The sequence below is a fragment of the Microcaecilia unicolor genome, chromosome 11, assembly GCF_901765095.1.
Source record: "Microcaecilia unicolor chromosome 11, aMicUni1.1, whole genome shotgun sequence".
Lineage (NCBI taxonomy): Eukaryota > Metazoa > Chordata > Amphibia > Gymnophiona > Siphonopidae > Microcaecilia > Microcaecilia unicolor.
In genome coordinates, this window is record NC_044041.1 from 29,422,793 (window position 1) to 29,441,954 (window position 19,162).

General features: G+C 45.7%; 1 protein-coding gene across 1 annotated transcript; it reads left to right on the forward strand.

The window, feature by feature from the left end:
- Nucleotides 1-12,833: 12,833 nt before the first annotated feature.
- Nucleotides 12,834-18,871, forward strand: SELPLG (selectin P ligand). Its single transcript, XM_030218760.1, has 2 exons — nucleotides 12,834-12,974; nucleotides 17,423-18,871. Exon 2 carries the CDS (start codon nucleotides 17,655-17,657, stop codon nucleotides 18,735-18,737), a length of 1,083 nt encoding a protein of 360 aa, XP_030074620.1. The 5' UTR covers nucleotides 12,834-12,974; nucleotides 17,423-17,654; the 3' UTR covers nucleotides 18,738-18,871.
- Nucleotides 18,872-19,162: the final 291 nt, after the last annotated feature.

The following is a 19,162-nucleotide window of genomic DNA, read 5'->3' on the forward strand; positions in this document are numbered from 1 at the left end:
TACTCTGTTTATTCATGATTTGCCTTGTTGAAACACAAGAATACCAACTTTCTTTGTTTTTGTTTCTGATACAAACCAATACCAAACCTTTTGTGTATATTTCAAGTTTTGAAATACTGTGCCCTATTTGCAAAAAGGGCATGCTACTAAAATGCAACAACATGAAAATCTGGGGCTACAACTCAACTCAAGGTCGTCAGGGGTTTTAAAACCACTGAGAGCCACAGGCTGAATTAGATCTGGATAGTCAATGCTGGTCTCAGGGAAGGGAGTAGGGGAGGACCAATTAAATTCCAACAAACTACAGAGGTGAATAAACATACATAAATTGTTATTTAGTCTGTTATGTAGATGGACATGGTGAAGCCACTGCTTGCCCTGGGATTGGTAGCATGGAATCTTCCTACTCTTTGAGATTCCAGAATCTTGCAACTCTTTGGGATTCTGGAACCTTGGGATTCTGGAATCTTGCTATTCTTTGGGGGTTCTGCCACTGGATTGGCCACTGTTGGAAGCAGGATACTTGGTTAGATGGACCATTGGTTTGACCCAGTATGGCTGTTCTTATGTTCTTATTAACAGACCAAAAAACAATGATGATAATGTAACCCCAAGGGTTAAAAAGAAATTACCTGGTTGGGGGGGGAGGGTGATGTTCCTTGGGAGTACAGCTCAGGTCGGGTGCAGGATTGGGGAACTGGAGTGCAGGACTGCAATGTTGCTGCAGGCATGGGAGTGCCGATGACAGGTTGTGTTGGGTTTTATTCACGGTGGCTGGGAGTTGTAGCAGCAGGTTTTGGTGTCATTGCTGGAGAGCGCTGCGGTCACAGTGTTGATCAGCTCTGTACTGGCCGCAAAAGGTTGTTTTGGCAGCTGCGGAGAGTCCGTCGGAGCATGTGCAAAGGAGGGGCCTGGCGGCAGGCAGGAGAAACCCTCAGTGTGGGTCAGAAGCCTCAGAGTCTATTTAACCTGTCAGTTTTTCACCGTGAAATTGTAGTTCATTCTAAGATAGAAGTTCTGACTTGGGCCAAAGAGGGCTGAATCCACTACTAGTTCTGACAGCTTTGGAGTTGGTGAACGTGGTGTCCTGTCAAAAGCAAACTTGAATTAATAAAGAAATAGAACCGACCAGGTCAAATCTCCAGGTAATGCCTGTAACCATCACATCCACGCTTGCTTGTGTCACCGTGGCACGTACGTGACCTGCCCAACCAGCTCCAAAATATTTTGTTGACTTTGAAAAGTGCAGTTAAATGGTTACGAATCTTTCAAACAACAACAACAACAACTACTGTAACAGGAGGATAGACACCAAGTAGAAAGTGTGAAACACTCATGCAATCCTTAAGATACATGTCATGCTAATAAAGCAAATATATTATACACAAATGAAACGTGTGCTAGCAAGGTTTTCGATGGGGCGTGTGTGTGAGATGGGGTGTGTGTGTGTGGGGCTCAGAGTTCCATGACCCCCTCCCTCTCTCTCCTCCCCTTCGAGTTCCAGTTCCCCCTTCCGTCCGAGGTGCAGGCCCTCTCTCCCCTCCCCTCTCCTCTCCCTCATCCCCTCCAAGTTCTTGGTCCCCCCTTCCCTCCGAGTTCCATGGCCCCCCCCCTCTCCTCAGAGTGTGTATGTTTGAGAGTGTGTGGGTGAGAGATGGAGTGTGAATGAGAGAGAGAGACAGAGTGTGTGTTTGTGTCAGAGAGAGAGACAGTGTGTGAGACAGTGAAGCATTCGTGCGCTCTGTAAGGCTCCATCTCCTCAATTGACGACACGTAGCTCCGGAACGTTGCAGGAATGCTTCAAGGCTTGAAGGCTTCGCTTTCTCGGCTTCAGAATGTTGGAGGTGCGTTTTATTATATAGGATGAAGTGTTAATTCAGTTTTAAAAAGCGTGTCTATATCAATGTTTACATCAGTACAGTTGGGAGAGTTTCACACCGTATCTTATGTGAAGCCTCACTGGCAGCTACTGATAACTATAACTTTGAAGATAAAAGGGAGAGCAAAACGTAACTAACTGCCATATTTGACCTCAAAGATGCTGATTGCAGACTAGACAAATAGAACAAAACATCTTCAAGAGAAGTGAAAAAGCGCTGGCGTATTCTTCCCAAGCTGTTGAAGATGGCAGCCACCATTCTTCGCTAATCAGAAGGACGAGTCCCTGAAAGTTCTGGAGCCGGGTATAGCGAAAGCAGGATCCAAAGTCTCACCGCCTCTATGGATTTGTAGCTCTGCTTATTTTGGACAGCTCTTGTGAGCTAAGGAAGCGCAGATCAGGCAAGTAGAACTTTTGCAGGCTTTGCTCAACATGGCTGGTTCTAGCTTACTAGCGCCTTGTGCAAATGCTGAACTTGGGTTCTCCCCCTTCATTGATGGCAGCTGCAGTTAACTGTGAATGCTTCAGAACAGCTTCTCTCTCTGTTTCTGCCCAACATTATTATCCCCATAACCTCCTCTTTCTTTCCACCTGCCCACATGATGTAGAAAGATACAAAGAGGGGTGCCAGCATGGTGTTACCTCCTTGTGCTGCTGCCCAGGTCACACATCCCTAAAGCAGGCCCCTCTGCTTTTCATCTGTTATGCTTTACTTTAAAGCTATTCCTTGAACGCTTGCTCTTTGCGCACTTCTTACGGTAGTTAATGTTCCCTTGAATTATTTACTTTTTTTGTGTGCAGAGATAGTGAATAATATCAGGGGCGGACTGACAGTGGTCAGGGCTCCCAGGCAGTAAGGGTCATCGGGGCCCCCGAGCAGTAAGGATCATTGGGTCCCCCCTGGCCACTGCCCACTGCCACACTGTTGCCCCCCTCCCATACACTACAGACCCCTGCAAGTGGGTCCTACCTTGAAGGTCCCTGGTGGTCTAGTGGCTTCTTCGGGAGGCAGGAAATAATTCCATTCTTTCCTGCCCACTGCTCTGCCTGTGCCTGGCACTGGCAGCCGCCGTATTTTCAAAATGGCTGCCGAGACTTCCCGCAGTAGTCTCATAGGTCTCGGCAGTCTCGCCAGCCATTTTTAAAACACAGTGGTGCCAGGCACAGGCAGAGTCTAGCGGCAGCGGGCAGGAAAGAGTGGGATTCTTTCCTGCCCCCCTCAGAGGCCACTAGACCACAAGGTAGGACCGCTGGGGAGGGCGTAGTGTGCGGTGGCAGCGGGCAACTGGGTAGAGCCTCTGTGTCCTTGGGCACTGCCTGGTTGCCCGAATAGTCTCCCCCTGAATAATATACACCATCCTGGGACAGACCAAATGTTCATCAAGCCTAGCATCCTGTCTCTAACGGTGGCCAGTGTGGGTGAACAGGAAGTACCTAGCAGAAAACAACAAGGAATGGATGTACATTTTGTACATCCCCAGTGGCTTTCTCTGTAGCGCAACTGGCTACCAATTGTTTGTGGACCTGTCCAAACACCTGTTAACCCCTGAAATGCTAGTAGCCTTGACTCCATCCTCTGCCAACAAATTCTACAGCTTGGTTGTATCAGCGCAACTTAATTAATTAAGTCCCAAACTCTAGCGAGGGATATAATGGAATCAGTATAAAAATCCCAGCGCTCTATATTAAATTTACATAGTGACACATGAGCAAAAACATAGTTATGCTGAGTGCCAGGTCTTCCTGCGCACTTAAGAGAAGTTTTGTTACAGCTTGGACTAAATTGATGGAAACTTTTTTGCTCAGCAAGAACAATGATACAGAATATAAACCAAATATAAATGAAGAGTTAAAAATCGGACCTAATGAAGGATTACGACATGCAATGAGCCCCCTCCTTGCAAATCTATTGGACTGGGTGGCTGTCTCTCTAATTGGTCCAAAAATGTTTTCAGCAAATTGTATTGTTGAATGAATAATAGTAACATTTAATTAAGTGTGTCACTATGTAAATTTAATATGGAGCGGTGGGTTGACTATTTGAAGGATTATATACCCTTTCCTTGTTTACTTCTCCTTTTATATAACAGTAGTAGGTCAAGGTAAGTTACATTCAAGTAGACTAGGTATTCCCCTGGCCCCAGAGGGCTTACAAACTATGTACCTGAGGAGGCAATGGAGGCTCAGGGCCACCGAGAGGGGGAGGGTGGGTTGGGGGGAAATTCCCCGTGCCTGGCCTCAAAGGGGGGGGGGGCAGCATCGGCAAGGTTTCTGGAGGCAGGCAGAAGGTTCTGCTCCCTTGGTCTGTCTGTCTCCTGCTCTTGTGTGTCGGGACCCAGGTTATCGCTACCTTGGGTCCCAGCGCACAGAAGCAAGAGAATGACAGACTGTGAGAGAAGCAGATGCAGGAAGATAAATGGGGCGGGGGCAGTGGCAGCCCGAGCGGAGGGGGTGGCGGTGGCCTGGGGGGGGGCTATGGCAATGGCGGATGATTGCGTTAATGTAATAGCCTGGGTCCCAGCGCACAGGAGCAGGAGAGTGACAGACCGAGGGAGAAGCAGACGCAGGAAGGTAAGGGGGGGGGGGCTTGCGGTGGCCCAAGTGGGGGTGGGGGTGACCCTGCCCTGGGCCAGGCTCTGTCTCTCAGTGGCCCTCTGGAGGGTTAAGCGACTTTCCCAAGATCACAAGGAGCTTGAAATAGGCTTCTTTTGTCAGCCTAGTGCACTCACCGCTAGGGCTACACTTCCAGTGTTACATCCCCTTTTGTTTCTTCATGCTGAAGAATCCTAAACTAACTGGCCTTTCTCATAAGGGAGCTGTTCATCACCTTTATCATTTTTGTCACCCTTTCTTAATTCTGCCATATTTTTCTCAAGATAGGGTGATCACACAGGGCTCTAGGCTTCTTCTCCCCTAAAATATCCCATGTGCTTTGTCCCATGCTTTTTTTTTTAATTCAGATACGGTCCTTGTCTCCATCACCTCCACTGGGAGGTCATTCTATGCGTCCAGCACCCTTTCTATAAAGATGTATTTCCTTAGATGACTCCTGAGTCTATCTCCTGCCCCTTTTTAACTTCACGTTATGCTCTGTCATTTCTGAGTTTTCTCTCAGTGGAAAGAGACCCTGCCTCTTGTGCATTTATGCCACAGAGGTATTTAAATATCTCTATCATATCTCCTCTCTTTCGTCTTTCTTCCAAAGTATTCATACTGAAACCTTAGTCTTTCCCCATACGCATTATGAGGACGATCACTGACTATTTTAGTAGCCGCCCTCTGGACCGACTCCATCCTGTTTATATCTTTTCGTAGGTGCGGTCTCCAGAATTGTACTCAGTATTCTAAATGAGGTTTCACCATAGACTTATACAGCGGTATTATCACCTCCTTTTTCCTGCTAGCCATTTCTCACCCTATCCACCCAAGTATCCTTCTAGCTCTCGCTGTCATCCTTTCTACCTGTCTGGCCACCTTAAGATCATTAACACAAAGGATCACACCGAAGTCCCAGTCCTCTTTCCCAGGGCCGCTGAGAGACTAGGCTGGGCCCAGGGCAAGGCCGCCCCGCCTCCACCCCCCTCCGTCCCTCCCCCCGCCACTGCACTCCGCAGTCTCACCTGCCTGCCTGCCTCCACGGCTCCGGGACCCCTGCATTCAAAGCGGCAGTCGCAGATCGCCTCTCTTCTGGCCTTTCCTCCCTGTGTCCCGCCCTCGTCTGATGTAACTTCCGGTTTCCGCAAAGGCGGAACACAGGGAGGGAAGGCCAGAAGAGAGGCGATCTGTGACTGCCGCTTTAAATGCAGGGGGCCCGGAGCCGAGGAGGCAGGCAGGTGAGACCGGGGATTACAGCGCCGGTGGCCTGATCCCTGCGCCGGGCCCCCTTTGGAGGCCCGGGGAATTCCCCCCCCCCCCAGGCCCCCCTCTAGGCGGCCCTGCTCTTTCCTGCACAAAAGTACCTCACCCCCAAATTCTGGACCATTCTTCAAGCTTCGCTGGATCCCTCCTTATGCTATCCACACCATCAGGGATGTCCATCCTATTATAGAATTTGGTATCCCCTACAAAGAGGCAAACCTTACCAGTCAGCCCTTCTGCAATATCACTCACAAAGATGTTTAAAAAAGCTAGCTCAAGGACCTGTTCCTTGTGGCACACCACTGGTAACACCCTTTTCCTTAGAACGAACTCTGTTTACTAAACCCTTTGTATCCTTTCATTTAACCAGTTTCTAACTCAGTCAGTCACCTCAGAGCAGTGGCGTAGCCAGACTGCCAATTTTGGGTGGGCCTGAACCCAAAGTGGGTGGGCACAAAATTTTCTCTCTACCCCCCTCCCCCAGCAAAATTTAGTCACGCTAATCAGATGCATTTGTCACACAGGGTAAAGTGCTGCTTTTCAGTGCATCAGATTTCAGACAATTTATTTAATAGCCTTAACACCCTTTTCAGTGAGCTTTCAGAGGCCAAAACCTCCTGCCTCAGGTCAGTATAATGCTGTTACGGTATCCTCTCCTGACCTAAGGAAGGAAGTATTGGTCTCTGAAACTTTATTAACACCATATTACTTTATCCTAAATTAAAAATAAAATTATTTTCTTTACCTTTGTTGTATGGCCATTTACTTTTTCTCATTGTGTTGCTCCCAGTCTCTAGATTCTGCTTTCCTTCGTTTTCGCTTAACTCTTCTGCCAGGGTTTCCTGGCCATTTGTCATTTTTCTCTCCTTTTTCTTTGCTTTCTTCAATATTTTTCTGCCTCTCTCTGTGTCCAGATTTAATTCATTCTTACTATCCATTCTTTAATTTCCTTCATCTACTTATGGCTTTTCATCTTTTCTCACCCTTGTTCTCCCCATGCCCCTTCCTCTTATTCTCCAATCTTTCATTACTCCCCCTTTCCATGCAGCCTCTCCTCTTTCTCATCCCCATCCTTCCAGTGTCTCCTCCTCTCTCTCCCCATCCTTCCAATAGTCTCCCCTCTTTTCTTCTGCATCCTTCCATCCAGTGTCACCTCTTTCTCCCTACCCTTCCTCCAGCGGCTTCCCTCTTTCTCTCGCCATCCTTCCATTTCCCTCTTTCTCCCCATCCTCCCATGTTTTCCCTCTTTCCTCGTCCCCATCCATCCGTTTCCCCTCTTTCTCTGCCATCCTCCCATCTGTTTTCCCTCTTTCTCTCCCCATCCTTCCGTTTCCCTCTTTCTCTGCCTCCTGCCATCTGTTTCCCTCTTTCGCTCACCGCCATCCTTCCATTTTCCCTCTTTCTCCCCAGCCTGGCCATCTGTTTTCCCTCTTTCTATCCCCATCCTTCCATGGTCCCTTTCTCTCCCCATCCTCCCATCTGGTTATCCCTCTTCTCTCCCCATCCTTCTGTTTCCCTCTTTCTCTGCCATCCTGCCATCTGTTTTCCCTCTTTCTCTCGCCATCCTTCCATTTTCCCTCTTTCTCCCCATCCTGCCATCTGTTTTCCCTCTTTCTCTCCCATCCTTCCATTTTCCCTTTCTCCCCATCCTCCCATCTGTTTTCCCTCTTTCTCTCCCCATCCTTCTGTTTTCCCTCTTTCTCTGCCATCCTCCCATCTGTTTTCCCTCTTTCTCTCGCCATCCTTCCATTTTCCCTCTTTCTCCCCATCCTGCCATCTGTTTTCCCTCTTTCTCTCCCCATCCTTCCGTTTTCCCTCTTTCTCTGCCATCCTCCCATCTGTTTTCCCTCTTTCTCTCCCCATCCTTCTGTTTTCCCTCTTTCTCTGCCATCCTCCCATCTGTTTTCCCTCTTTCTCTCCCCATCCTTCCGTTTTCCCTCTTTCTCTGCCATCCTCCCATCTGTTTTCCCTCTTTCTCTCCCCATCCTTCCATTTTTCCTCTTTCTCCCCATCCTGCCATCCATTTTCCCTCTCCCATTCAGGCCCACCAGCCCCAGCTCCCATTGCCGGCCACTGCTGCTTTTCCTGATGAGCAGCAGTGGCCGGCGCAACAAAAAGAAGAAGCGCTCAGCTGACTGAGCTGAGCGCCAACCAGTGTTGCCAGGTGGAAAATTTTTTTCCCACCCAATGCAGCACAAAACCTGCCCAAAACCCGCCCAAACTCAAACCCCGCCCCCGACACCCCCACCCCCGCGTCATCACCCCCGCCCCCGCCGTCACCGGCCCCGCCTCCCCCGTCATCGGCCCCGCCTCCCACGTCACTAACCCCGCCGAAAAAGCCGCACAAAAAACCGCACGGAAGCCCAAAAAACAGCCCAAAAAACCGCAACCCGCCGCGGGCAAAAATTTCCCGCGGCGGGTCGCAGAAAACCGCCCAATTGGGCGGTAAAACCGCCCACCTGGCAACACTGGCGCCAACGCGTCGCTAACCCGACGAGAAAAGATGTTTTAAAAAAAACGCGGCACTGCAGGCAGCCTCGAAGCATTGGCTGCTGGCTCTGCAGGCTCCTTCCGTCTCTTACGTCACTGCCCCTGCTTCGCTACAGGGGCAGTGATGTAAGAGACGGGAGGAGCCTGCAGAGCCAGCAGCCAATGCTTTGAGGTTGCCTGCGGTGCCGCATTTTTTTAAAAACATTTTTTCCTCTTCCTTAGCGACGCGTTGGCGCTCAGCTCAGTCAGCTGAGCGCTTCTTCTTTTTGTAGCGCCGGCCACTGCTGCTCATCAGGAAAAGCAGCAGTGGCCGGCAATGGGAGCTGGCGCTGGCGCTGGGCGGGCCTGGACTGAAATTGGGTGGGCCTGGGCCCACCCAGGCCCACCCGTAGCTACGCCCCTGCCTCAGAGCCCAACCCAAGGGCACTTAGTGTATTTATCAATTGTCTATGTGGCTTTGCTAAACTCTATGTACACCAATCTAACGCTCCCCCTAAATCTAACTGTTTGGTCACCCAGTCAAATAAATTAATCAGGAAAGGAAAATATCAGAACACTTTATTTATTTATTATTATTATTGCCACACCCTGAGCTGAGGATTTCAATATATGATCCACAGTAACTCAAAGATTCTTTTTCTGGACAATGACTTTTAATTATGAAATTTTATACATACAATTAGAATTACTTTTCTCTACGTGCGCCACTTTGCTTGTATTTTAACTCCTCTAAATATTTTTTGAGTCATCTGCAGATTTGATCACGTCACTCACTGTTCCCATTGCTGATTGTTAATGAATAATTTAAACAATTCTGATCCCAGTACAGAATAGATCCCTGAGACACTCCACGATTCCTCTCCAATAAGAAAATAAACCATTTAATCCCACTTGTTTCCTATCTTTAATCCTGTTACCAAGCCACAGTAACACAACAGAAGAAAGAAGGGTGGAGAGGGCCCAATGTCAAGAGATCAGTCACCACACTCAAGGGTAAGATGCTCCAGAAAAATCTTTATTAGGACCCAACATGGTCCGTGTTTCGGCTGTATCAGCCTTCCTCAGGGGTCAATCAATGGATGTTCTGTAATATATTGATTGATGGAGCATTTACTGATCAATTAGTGAAAATCACATGAAGCCTTGACAAGCGCCTCGTATATCACACTGCTAACAAATACAAACAAAATGATACAGCCGAAACACAGACCGTGTTGGGAAGGCTGATACAGCCGAAACACGGACCGTGTTGGGTCCTAATAAAGATTTTTCTGGAGCATCTTACCCTTGAGTGTGGTGACTGATCTCTTGACATCGGGCCCTCTCCACCCTTCTTTCTTCTGTTGTGTTCAATTGCTGTGGAGAGTGTGGACCCCACTCTGTTTTTTTTTGTTTTTTTTTACCAAGCCACAGTAAGACATCACCTCCTTTGGGGTTTAGTAACTCAAGGGATTTTGGATTTAGTACACAGCATTTTCAGTAGTAGTTTAAGGTAAGTTACAGTTTCTCTTCTTAAAATCCAAATACCAGCTCACCTTCATCCACAGATTCAAATAATGACCCCTTGATAAATCCACGCTGACTTTTCCTGATTTAAGCCATGCTTCCAGCATTTTACCTTGCATTGATGTCAGGCTCACAGGTCTGTAGTTACTTAGGTCACTCCTGGAACCTCTTTTGAAAATTGGTGTTACATTTGCTGTCCCTTTATTCCTCATTAAACATAGAAAAATGTAGGCAGTTAAAGACCATCTGCCCATCCAAGCCATCTACTCTCCCAATCACTCCCTTAGAGATCCTATATAGTTGTCCCAACCTCTCTTGAATTCAGATATTGTTTTCATCTCCACCGCTTCCACCGGGAGGCTGTTCCATGAACTCACCACCGTTCCATGAAGAAGTATTTCCTCAGGTTACTTCTGAGTCTATCCCCTTTCACTTTCATCCTATGTCCCCTTGTTCCAAAGCTTCCTTTCAATTGAAAGAGACTTGCTTCCTGTGCATTTATGTCACATAAGTATTTAAATGTCTCTATCATATCTCCCCTCTCCCGCCTTTCTTCCAGGCAAATTGTGAATGAATGGCAGATCTGCAATTTGATATTTTAAAGTATTGAACAAAAATGGTTTTATCATCTTTTGCCTTTGGCATTTCTCTCCTCACGTTCTCTTTTGAATAGCTTTTCTAAAGTTTTACATCTATTTTCCTCATGTCCCTGCTTTCCCATTTTTAAAAGATACCTTTCTGGCTTTGATGGCCTCTTTCACTGTACCATATAGCTATGCTGGCAGACTCTTGTTTTTTTCAACCTGTTATTAATTTATGGAATACATTTTATCTGGGCTTCCAAGATGATGTTTTAAAACAATTTCCATATCTTATGCACTCTGTTAATCTTTATAACTGCTTCTTTTACTTAACAAAGCGCCTCTTCTTTTGGATGGAAACCTTACCATTTGCCTGCAATACATTTCCACGGAGAAAGAGCTTTCAAACAAACCTGGATAACTATATTGGTACTAATCTCTGTGGTCTTATGATAAACAGTGTCTCATAGATTAATAACTTTTTTGTAAGTAATAAATATTGCTGGCTAAATATAATGTTCAATTTGAATTAGAGAAATGTGCCAATGAATGCCCTTTTCTGGTTTAAAGGCTGAGATTTTTTTTCAGGCCTTTAACTTTTCCTAATATGTACTGCAACATTTTTTATGTTAGCTAATAAAAGGTATGATAAGATTCTGACTCCAAATGGAGCATGGTGTGCACTATCCATCAAGGAATTCTCATTTAACCACCTGAGACTCTATTTATTCTCAGAAGTATTCCTGTGATCAAGGTATTAATTTGACTAGAAATGTTCTTTATCACAGGAATACTTCTGAGAATAGATAAAAATTCATTATTTATTTACCAAAGACAAAATTTCAACAAAGCTTCAAGGGAAGATCTAGATTCAGGAGAGGGTGTCCCTCTCTCAGCTCCAGTCCTGCTTCCCCTTGCGTTCATATTTCTTTTGCTCCTTACCCCTGGTCCTCTTTTCTTTTCTTCTAACCCCCAGCCTTGGTGCTCTCTCTCATCATGCAGGGGCGTAGCCAGACACCCAATTCTGGGTGGGCCTGGGCCCAAGATGGGTGAGCAGAAGAACCCCACCCCATCCCATAGGTGATTTGGTCTCTCCTCTCGCCTGCTTGCCATATGGTCTCTCAAATATCCCTCCTCTCCTGCACACCTTTTAAATTTCAGATTTTCAGTGAGGAGCAACTAATACACACTACTCATGTAGGCCCCACATCCTTCCCACTGATGCAGCTTCCTGTTTCCACATAGGCGGGAATACGTCGGAGCATAGGAGTAACTTTTCAAAATTATTGGGGGTGCTAAGCCCAATGGAAATAACTCCTCCCTGGACACATGCAAGGAATTTTCTCAATATTGGGGGTGCTCAAGCACCCACAGCACCCACAGAGTCAGCTCCAATGCATCAGAGGGAAGGCTGTGGGGCCGGTGTAAGCAGTATGTATCAGTCACTGCTTCCTGCAGGCGAAGATCTGCTATTTATAAGGTATGCAGGAGGGATGGTTGTTGGGAGTTTTCAGCTTGGGAATCTCTGCCGGCCACATCATAGGCGTGCTGCTACTGGTGGGCCTGAGCTCAAAGTGGGTAGGCCTGGGCCCACCCAAGCCCACCCTTGGCTACACCACTGCTATCATGTTCCTGTCCATGGAAGATTCTCAAGTACACACACTTCCCTGAAGCTAATCCCCCCCCCCCTCCTCTCTCTCTCTCTCTCTCTCTCTCTCTCTTCTAAAAACATATACACACACATACAGTCAATCTCCTTTAATCTTCCCCACCAATCTTCTTTCTCATACTCATATATTTTCAAGAGAGAGAAAAGCCGCTTATCTATTTATAGGTGGTCTTTTACTAAAGATTAGCTCGATTTATCTGCAGCAGGGCCCATTTTATTCCTATGGGCCCTGCTGCAAATAACGCGAGCTAACCTTTAGTAAAAGACCCCCATAGTAGTTTTTTGGCATGAGAGGCTACAGTACCAGTGGTAGTCACAAGATGTCAGTATCTTCTATTAAACGAATAGGATAATGACACCTTGTGGCCAGTGCTGGTACTGCAGCCTTTCGTATTTCTAATAAAGCAAATTGAGTATTATAATAGTTATGCAGTGGGTGGGGTGGGGTGGGGGTGGGGGGAGGGGAATCCTACTCCCTGCACATCCTTCAGAATTATCATCAAAACTCACTAACCAGTAGCTGCTGAAACTGAACTTTTAACTATTCCCCACTGGACACTGCTGCTCAGTGAAAGTTTTTCAGCCTATCACCAGTGGCTGATCTTACAGATTTTCTCCAGCATGAGTCTGCTTTTGGATTACTGAACGACACTTTCTGAAGGAAAGCTTTAGCAGCCTGTACGTTTGTGTATTAGCTTCCCTGTTTGCGCTATACTTTTTCTTTCCTTTGAAATGAGGAAATAAGACCACATAAGCTTTGCGGCATGACTAAGAACCACAGTTGCTCTCCCTCCTCCAGTTCTCATATGCATTTCCTGTATTGTTGCAGGTAGCTCAGCAAAGCCAGTCAAGCTTTCAAACCATTGCTGTCAATTTTAACTTTGAGCATCAAGGCTCCCCCCCCCCCCCCCCCGGAGGATTAATTAGGTGTGTTGTTCTCTGATGGGGACCAGGAACCACCCAGTCTCTTATTGAGCTTCTGAGGTCTATGGTGAGTGGCAGCAGTCTGATACTTTCTATGGTAATGTTCATTTTAATTAACTTTCTTGTGGAATTCTCCTGTGAGGCTAAGAAAATATTGTAGAACAAGGGGGGGGGGGGGGAAATGGTGTTTGTACTAGGGAGCTTCTTACAACTGCTTGTGCAACATGGCTGGAGCCTAGACGCTTGCTAACAGCAGAGTAAGGGAAGAGGAAATTAACCCACACCCAGTCTTTACATATGCTTTGATGTATTAAACGAGGCGCCCTCAAGGTTTTATATAATTGCTATTGATCAAGAAGTATCTTTACATTGTCCCAGTGTGATGCGTTTTCACTTTTGTTAAAAAGTGCTTTAGTAAAGCCCTGCGCAGTAATTTCAGAATAACCAATGAAAGGTTACCCGTTTAATAGTGCAGACAGGCTATAGATCATTTAGCCTCAGGGAAAGGGTAATATCTACCTTTCAGATTACAGCTCATTCATGTTGAAATAGTGTGTGTGCCTTTTAAAGAGAATCACATCTAAAGTTTAAGGAGAATCACATTTAAAAGTCTAAGTCACACTGATCTAGGGGTCTGTGCACTAAGCATTTTTCTCATTTGGCAGAGACACTTTATTTATTTATTTTTGGTACATTTATACCCCGCATTATCCCACAAGAGCGGGCTCAATGTGGCTTACAATCAGTGATGTGCTGGAGCAGGGTCTCGAGAGCCGTTTGTTAAGTTTTAAGAATTTGGGAGCCGGTTCTCCATGGCTACTTTAACAAATGGATCCCAAAATGTGGGCTTGGGCCCCTCCTGAATTCTCTTTTACTTTGCTGGCGAGAGAGAGCCCCCTGTTTAAAAATGTACCAGCACACCCTTGCTTACAATGTTACAATTCAGGGTGGATACAGATTCAAGCAATCAGAGGGAGAGATAAGAACATGAGGATAGGACAGGGGTGATGTAGTCGGTGACTAGGCGGGTACAGACGATATGAGGAAAGTTAGGGCTTAGTATTGTCAGTGGGATAAGCTGTCTCAATTAAAAATGTCTTTAAGGATTTCTTAAAGGTTTGGTGGTCATCAATCTCTTTCAGATGTCTAGGCAGAACATTCCAAGATTTCGGGCTGACATAGGAGAAGGTTGATGTGAAGAGTAATTTATATTTAACATTCTTGCAACTTGGATAGTGTAAATTAAGGTAGGATCGAGCAGACACCGAAGCATTTCTGGATGGTAGATCTATCAAATCTAGCATATAGACAGGGGCTTCCCCATATATTATATTGTGAGTCAATGAACAGATGTTAAAGGTAATAGGGTCTTTAATGGGAAGCCAGTGTAGAATGTAACGTAGAGGGCAAGCATGGTCAAAGCGCGATTTGCCCAAGATTAGCCTTGCAGCAGTGTTTTGAGCGGTCTGGAGGTCTTTAGTACATTTGGCCCTTAATTCCTGTACAGCATCACTGAGATATAATATTTCCACATCTGTGCTTATATATGAGAACATATGGATTCATGAACTCTGCAGGAAAACTGCTTAAAATTCAGATTTACAAAAGTAAATATGCACAGGTCAAGATCACCACTTAATAGACGGTCTGGCTTAATTAATTTTACCTTAAGCGTTTTAGATACTTTGCCCCCAAATGTTGAGAGAACACTTGCAGCTTTAGACAAAGGGCCCCTTTCACCAAGCAGCGGCAAAAGGGGGCCTGTGCTGGCATCAGTACATAAGTATTGCCATACTGGGAAAGACCAAAGGTCCATCGAGCCCAGCGTCCTGTTTCCAGCAATGGCCAATCCAGGTCACAAATACCTGCATGTTTTTGATGCGCGTCGAGGCCCCCTTTTACTGCAGCAGGTAAAAGGTAGGTCTTTCTTTTTTTAAGAAATGGCCAAGTGGCAAGTGAAGCACTTGCTGTGTGGCCATTTCGAGGGGAGCCCTTACCACCACCCATTGAGGTGGCGGTAAGGGCTCCCGTGCTAACCCGGCGGTAACCGGGAAGCACGCAGCACTGCCTGATTACCGCTGGGTACACAGTAGTGCTACAAAATTAATATATTTTTGTAGCATCTGATATGACGACGCGCTGGGGGTGGGAAGTACCACTGGGCTGCTACGGTAGCCTGCCCAAAAATGCACTAATCCTTTGATCAAACTTATGATTGTCCAGTGGCAGAGTCTGAACTATGGCGGATCATCCAGGGCCATAGCCTGGAGAAGCAGGGTTTTCTCAACTCAGTTCTCAGCCACACCTAGCCAGGATAACCACAATGAATATGCCTGAGATAAATTTGCATGCAGTACCTCCATTGTATGCAAATCTCTCTCATGCATATTCATTATGAATATCCTGACAACCAGACTGGCTAGGTGTGGCCAGAGGAGTGAGTTGAGAGAACGCAGGTGAAGTGCATTTGAGGTCACATTTTGTGTTGCTAGCCCTGTGAGCTAAAATACCTAGTTCCGGCCCTGCCTAGCAGCATGAAGATTTCTAGACCAGATTCCTGCTAAGCATTTTCCTATCTAATGGAAGTGCCCCGTCCCTAGAAGAGGGGGACTCGACCCAGTGCTTGGGACACACCCAACCAATCAGGTTTTTCAGGATATCTACAATGAATACGCATGAGAGAGATTTGCATGCATTACCTCGATTGTATGCAAATCTCTCTCATTCATATTCATTGCAGATATCCTGAAAACCAGACTGGTTGGGCGTGTCCCAAGCAATGGGTTGAGAACACTACCCTTGAACATGAGATGCTCTCTCTGCTAAGAACCACTATTTGAGTGGAAGACGGGAACTTGTATTTGACATCCTGGAATGGACGCCATAACAGGTCTCTGTAAGCCACATTGAGTCTGCAAATAGGTGGGATAATGTGGGATACAAATGCAATAAATAAATAAAATAAACTGTTTTGTAGCAAGACAGGCATCGCATGTACTCTACATTAGAACACCACGAAGCATAGGAGCCAACTTTTCAAAATAATTGGGGATGCTATGCCCAGTGGAAATAACCCCTCAATATTGGGGGTGGTCAACTACCCACAGCACTCACACAGTCGGCTCCTATAAAGAGCATAGGGTCACTGTTTCCACACAGTGGTGTTATTTCCGTTACTGCTGACCCACGATTTTCAAGAAGGCAGTTTGCAGGGGCACAATAAATCATTTAGCACATTCAGCCTCTTGGCAAAGACATGTTTGCTCTTAGAGACATTTATCTAAAGAAAAGTCCTGTTCCACTTAAGTAATATACCTGCCACATTGCATGTCAAACCCCATAGGTTTTGCTGAGGTCCCATATATTTTGGGGCCAAGGTTCAAGGCATCTGAGTATGATCTCATTCCCAGCAATTATATGCCCTAAAGGTATGGACTTTTCAGAGGGATAATTCATTGTTGCTTTCATGCACTAATCACTTCTATGCTGAGAAGGTGCACCAGGCCATGAGGGTTGAATTTACTCCTCTGTGAGGTAATTTGCCATAATTTCTGTAACGTGGCCAGATTTTACAATTTAAGGTTTTGATGAGAGATTGTATCACTCGAATACGTCTTATTTGAAAGATAGGAGGTGGTGGGAACTGCAAATATTACCTTCTGAACTACAAGGACCAGAATGCACTGGTATGGTAGGTACAAAATCTAAGACTGACCACATTTCTTACTACGTGGACCTTGGCTTGTAACTGCTTCTCTTAATAGAAGAGTTATCTCCTAACCACCTAATAAAAGTCTTCTTGTACGGTCTGTGCCAGAGCCGGTGGTGGGAGGCGGGGCTGGTGATTGGGAGGCAAGGATAGTGCTGGGCAGACTTATACGGTCTGTGCCCTGAAGAGCACAGGTACAAATCAAAGTAGGGTATACACAAAAAGTAGCAAATATGAGTTATCTTGTTGGGCAGACTGGATGGACCGTGCAGGTCTTTTTCTGCCGTCATCTACTATGTTACTATGACTTTGAGCTCATCATTACTAGTTCCGCTTAATTTTAAATAAGTTGCTGAGAGGCAAAGCATTACCTACTTAACTTTAGCTGAATCTTCAGTTGCACCCAACTGACTAGGTTTGTGGCCGAAAGTTCGCCTACATGTACCTAGACATGTTTTTTCAGCTAGACTTAAGTTGGGTATTAGCGCAATCAGAACTGTCTGATTAGCACTGAAAATTTACACTGACCAACTAAATAAAAAAAAAAAAGTCAGCTTAGAGAACTAATTCAGAACTGTTCCTTTACTGTCCGCACCCTGCAGATTTGAGGAGGAATTTTCACTCGGAGGTTTACCCATCTAACTTCCAAAGTTAGCTGCGCAAATCTTTTGAAAACTTGAGTCTAAAGGTGACACATCACCATGGAATATTTAACATCTTATAACCGTATTCATTTATGCTAAAAGCCACGTATTTTAATATAGACAATTTGAATTGCATTTGTTTTTTGTGGGTTTTTTTTTTAGGCAAAATGGCTTTCACTAGGATCACTTTGCTGCTGGTTCTTTTTTGTCTTCCACAAGTACCAAGTTATAAATTAACAAAAATGAAAACATCAGACAGCTCTAACAATCAAGGTGCTCTTGATTCTTCTAGTACACAGCTAGATTTCCACACTTCTGCTACAAGGGCCTATTCCTTTTACACTGGAGGCCTGAAGAAAGAACTACAGCTGTTGAGTCAACTAGTGCTGTAGCTATGATACTCAAGACATCTGCAGATGACATCGCTACTTGGAAATCTATGATTGAGTTTGAAGAATCCAAGGTTAGCACAAGAGAAAAGATCATTACCACAAACAGTCAAGGAACCGTAGAACGTACTGACCTGGTTGAAGAGGCAACTGCTACAGCTAATGGATCTTCTGAACCAACCACAGAAAACCAAGGAATCACAGAACATATTGACTTGGTTGAAGATGCAACTGCAACAGCTAATGGATTTTATGAACGAACCACAGAAAACCATGGAACAACAAAATTTATTGACCTGGTTGAAGAGGCAACTGCTACAGCTAATGGATCTTCTGAACGAACCACAGAAAACCAAGGAACCACAGAACATATTGACTTGGTTGAGGAGGCAACTGCTACAGCTAATGGATCTTCTGAACTAACCACCGAAAACCAAGGAACCATAAAATTTATTGACCTGGTTGAAGATGCAACAGCTAATGGAATTTCTGAACAAACCACGGAAAACCATGGAACAACAAAATTTATTGACCTGGTTGAAGAGGCAACTGCTACAGCTAATGGATCTTTTGAACCAACTACAGAAAGCCACGGAACCACAAAACTTGCTGTCCTGGTCGAAAATGTAACTACTTCAGCTAATGGATCTTCTGAACTAGCCACCATTTCTTCAGGTCAACCTCTAATCACGTCCTCCGCATTCAACCTCAGTCACACGCAAGAAGTTGAATCTAATATGACATCAGAAACTACGGTGACCCACAGGCCAGGATCTCCAACTGAAAAAAACCCTACCCACTCCACCATGGGGCAGTGTTTGATGGCAATCCTTATTCTTGCATTTCTTGCGACTCTCTTCATTGTTTGCACGATTGTTCTTTCTATCAAACTCACTATTAGAAAGGACTCCAGACTGCACAAAGAGAACAGCACAGAGATGATGTGTATCTCTACTCTGTTACAAGACCATGATCCAGCAGCTGAACGGAGTAAACTGAAGCCGAGGAAAATGAAGACTTTTGCAGGCAATGCATACGATAGTGATGAAGATAACACAACCCTCAATAGCTTTATGCCAGATCACTGAAATATTTAAGGCTGGGACTGTATTTGAAAACTTTTTTTCTTGTAAGATGTTGCACCCAACCTTAGAACAGTAACTTATTAAAAACTAGTAAAAAAGGTCCGTTTCTGACACAAATGAAACGGGCTCTAGCAAGGTTTTCCTCGGAGCGTCTATGTTTGAGAGAGAGTGTGTGTGAGAGTGACTCTGTGAGAGAGAGAGAGAGTGAATGTGCGAGTGTGTGTGTGTGACAGATAGAGAGTGAGACTGGGTGCGAGTGTGTCTGTGAGAGATAGAGTGTGTGTGTGTGAGAATGAGAGTGTGTGGCAGGGGCCCCCCTCCCTCCCAGTTCCAGGGTCATCCCCCCTCCCTCCCTCCCTCTCTCTCTTCGAGTGCCAGGGTCATCCCCTCCCTCCCTCCAAGTTCCAGGGTTGTCTCCTCCCTCCCCC

Coding starts and splice junctions, on each gene's coding strand:
- SELPLG (XM_030218760.1), top strand. CDS start 17,655: ATGATACTCAAGACATCTGCAGATGACATCGCTACTTGGAAATCTATG.